General features: G+C 42.6%; 1 protein-coding gene across 1 annotated transcript in view; it reads left to right on the top strand.

Annotated features, from left to right (window-relative positions):
• LOC103600440 (eukaryotic translation initiation factor 2D-like) overlaps positions 1–1,843 on the top strand; it is a gene marked incomplete at its 3' end in the record, with an annotated part of 4,436 nt that extends 2,593 nt beyond the window's left edge. The window contains exon 3 of the mRNA XM_008584713.1: positions 1,676–1,843. Coding sequence (XP_008582935.1) covers positions 1,676–1,843 — 168 coding nt within the window. The remainder of the gene's footprint in view (positions 1–1,675) is intronic.
• Positions 1,844–2,264: the final 421 nt, after the last annotated feature.

The following is a 2,264-nucleotide window of genomic DNA, read 5'->3' as shown; positions in this document are numbered from 1 at the left end:
AAAAAAAAAATCAATAGTGGGGTTATCTTAAGATATTGAAGAGAGATACTGTGATAGGAAAGCAGCTGGATTAATTAAGCTGTGTAATCAGCTGTCTTAGTGTTGTACTTCAATTGGGTTGTCTCACAAGGATTCCTTCTTAGGCTCTCTAGGATTCTTTGAATTCTCTCTTTGTCACACATCTCAGGTACTTGGTCTCCTTTTCTCTTTTCTATAGCTGCTGACACCTACTTTGTCACTTAGGGCTTTTCTTCCTCCCAGCTTGGCTGCAATGGTGTGATGTGGTCTCCTTAGGTCACTCCTACCCCTACTCCCACTTGCTTGCTGCACCTGAAGACATATTCAGACCCTTTTTGATCTGAAGGTTTTCCTGTTAATCACTATGGAAATAGAGGGAGTAAACACGGGAAAGTTTTCAAAATTTCTAACAAGCTGGCTCCCTGCTCTTAGGTTACTTGCTTCTGAGGTCATAAATGGAAGCCTCGTTGTTTCACTGCCCTCGTTGTTTCATACACTGTGGCCATTTTCCGCTGCTGTGGTCCAGGTGGAACAATAGAGGCCTCTAAGTCTCAAATGACACTCAGTTTCTTAGGTCTCTGCTTTTCTCAAGAATAAAGCTCATTCATCCCCTCACAACCCTCTCTCTAGCTTTCAGTTGAGTTTCTTTTCTGTATTCTAATTAAAGTGACCATAGTGTTTGGTTTTGCCAATATTCTAGGGGATTGATTTTTTGGTAGTAAGTGTTTTCTGGGTCTCTTTTTGTATAGTGTACACCCTATGGTCCTATCCCGATCTTCTACCGACCTTTACAACATGGCCTCTCGTACTCGAAAAATTGGTGGGGGGAGCAGGTAAGAGGATTTCTCTATATTCTGGCTATTGGCTGAAATCTACTTAGTAAGAGCCAACTAATTTAATAAATTTACTCATTTCCTGTGTTCATATTGTTGAAAAATGGAATTTTATCCCTTATGTGTGTGTTACGTCTCTCACTTGGCTGTTTCCATGAGCTCTCTAGGCCTCTGTGGCCCTGCTGTAAGGCTTAAATAAGTGATGTGAACATACTTTTTGAACCACTGTATATTATACTTTAAACCAATAAGCTGGATTTAGGAAACTGTGACAAGATAGATCATGGTATAGGACACTCAGCCTGATGCTTCTGTTTGACTACTGGCTCCTCAAAGGGAGATGGTCTGATACTCAAGTTTCCATTTTTCATTTTCATTATGAATAACATACTTGATACTCAATAAATATTTCTTTGTTAGCTGAATAAATGATGATGTAAACCATGGAATTAGATGGAGGCAGAATGTAGGTCGTGATGCTTTTTTTCGTTTGCTACAGATTTGATGCTGCCGGGACTGGTGGTGCCTGCTGCTGGTCTGCCTCAGGTACAGAAAGGCGACCTCTGTGCCATTGCCTTGGTGGGGAACAGGTACTGTGCCAAGCAGCTGTGCCTTTGGGGGAGAAACTTAGGTAAAAGGGGATGTTCAGGGGAATGATGACTTCCTAAGCTTATGCACAAAGGAATGATTGAAAGAAAAAATATATTCTTCTGGAAGAAGCAAAGAGTGGGCCTGGAGGAATGACAGTGAGCTTATGGGTGTCATACATCTGGGCTGAATGTATTTGCTGCTGCTACTTTTTTTTTTTTTTTAACTAATTTTAGATTNTGCTTTCCCCACCCTTGGAACCGATCAGGTCTCTGATTTAGTACCTGGAAAGGAGGAGCTCAACATTGTGAAGCTGTATGCTCACAAAGGGGATGCAGTGACTGTGTACGTGAGTGGCGGTAACCCCATCCTATTTGAACTGGAGAAAAATCTATATCCAACAGGTATGACAACAGGATGGACATGGCTGTTACTATAGTCCTTGCCTAACATCTGCTTCTCTCTGCTTCTTCCATTAACTTGCCTCCCATAAAACAAACAAGCACAAAACCTTCCAGTACCATCCCTAAGGAACTTTGTGGACGTAGTGTTCCTAGAATTGGATTTTTGGAGACCAGAAGCTTCTGTAGGAGGAAGAAAAAAAGGCTAACACAGCGAGTGTGGTTGCAAACGGAAGTTCTGAGATGAAGGAGCAATGGCTGGAGAATTGACAGTGGGCAAAGTAGGGATGGGATAAAACAGAGGTCATGCAAAGGATGGAATTTCAGGGCATGTAAAAATGTTTCTTAAAAATATCAATAGCAGGGCCGGCCCCATGGCGCACTGCTACAGTGCGCCGCTTGGGAAGTGCGGCGGCGCTCCCGC

This window comes from Galeopterus variegatus, unplaced genomic scaffold (assembly GCF_000696425.1).
Source record: "Galeopterus variegatus unplaced genomic scaffold, G_variegatus-3.0.2 Scaffold3343, whole genome shotgun sequence".
Taxonomy (NCBI): Eukaryota; Metazoa; Chordata; class Mammalia; order Dermoptera; family Cynocephalidae; genus Galeopterus; species Galeopterus variegatus.
Note: the sequence above shows the minus strand (reverse complement) of the source record. Positions and strands in the feature narration are given on the sequence as shown.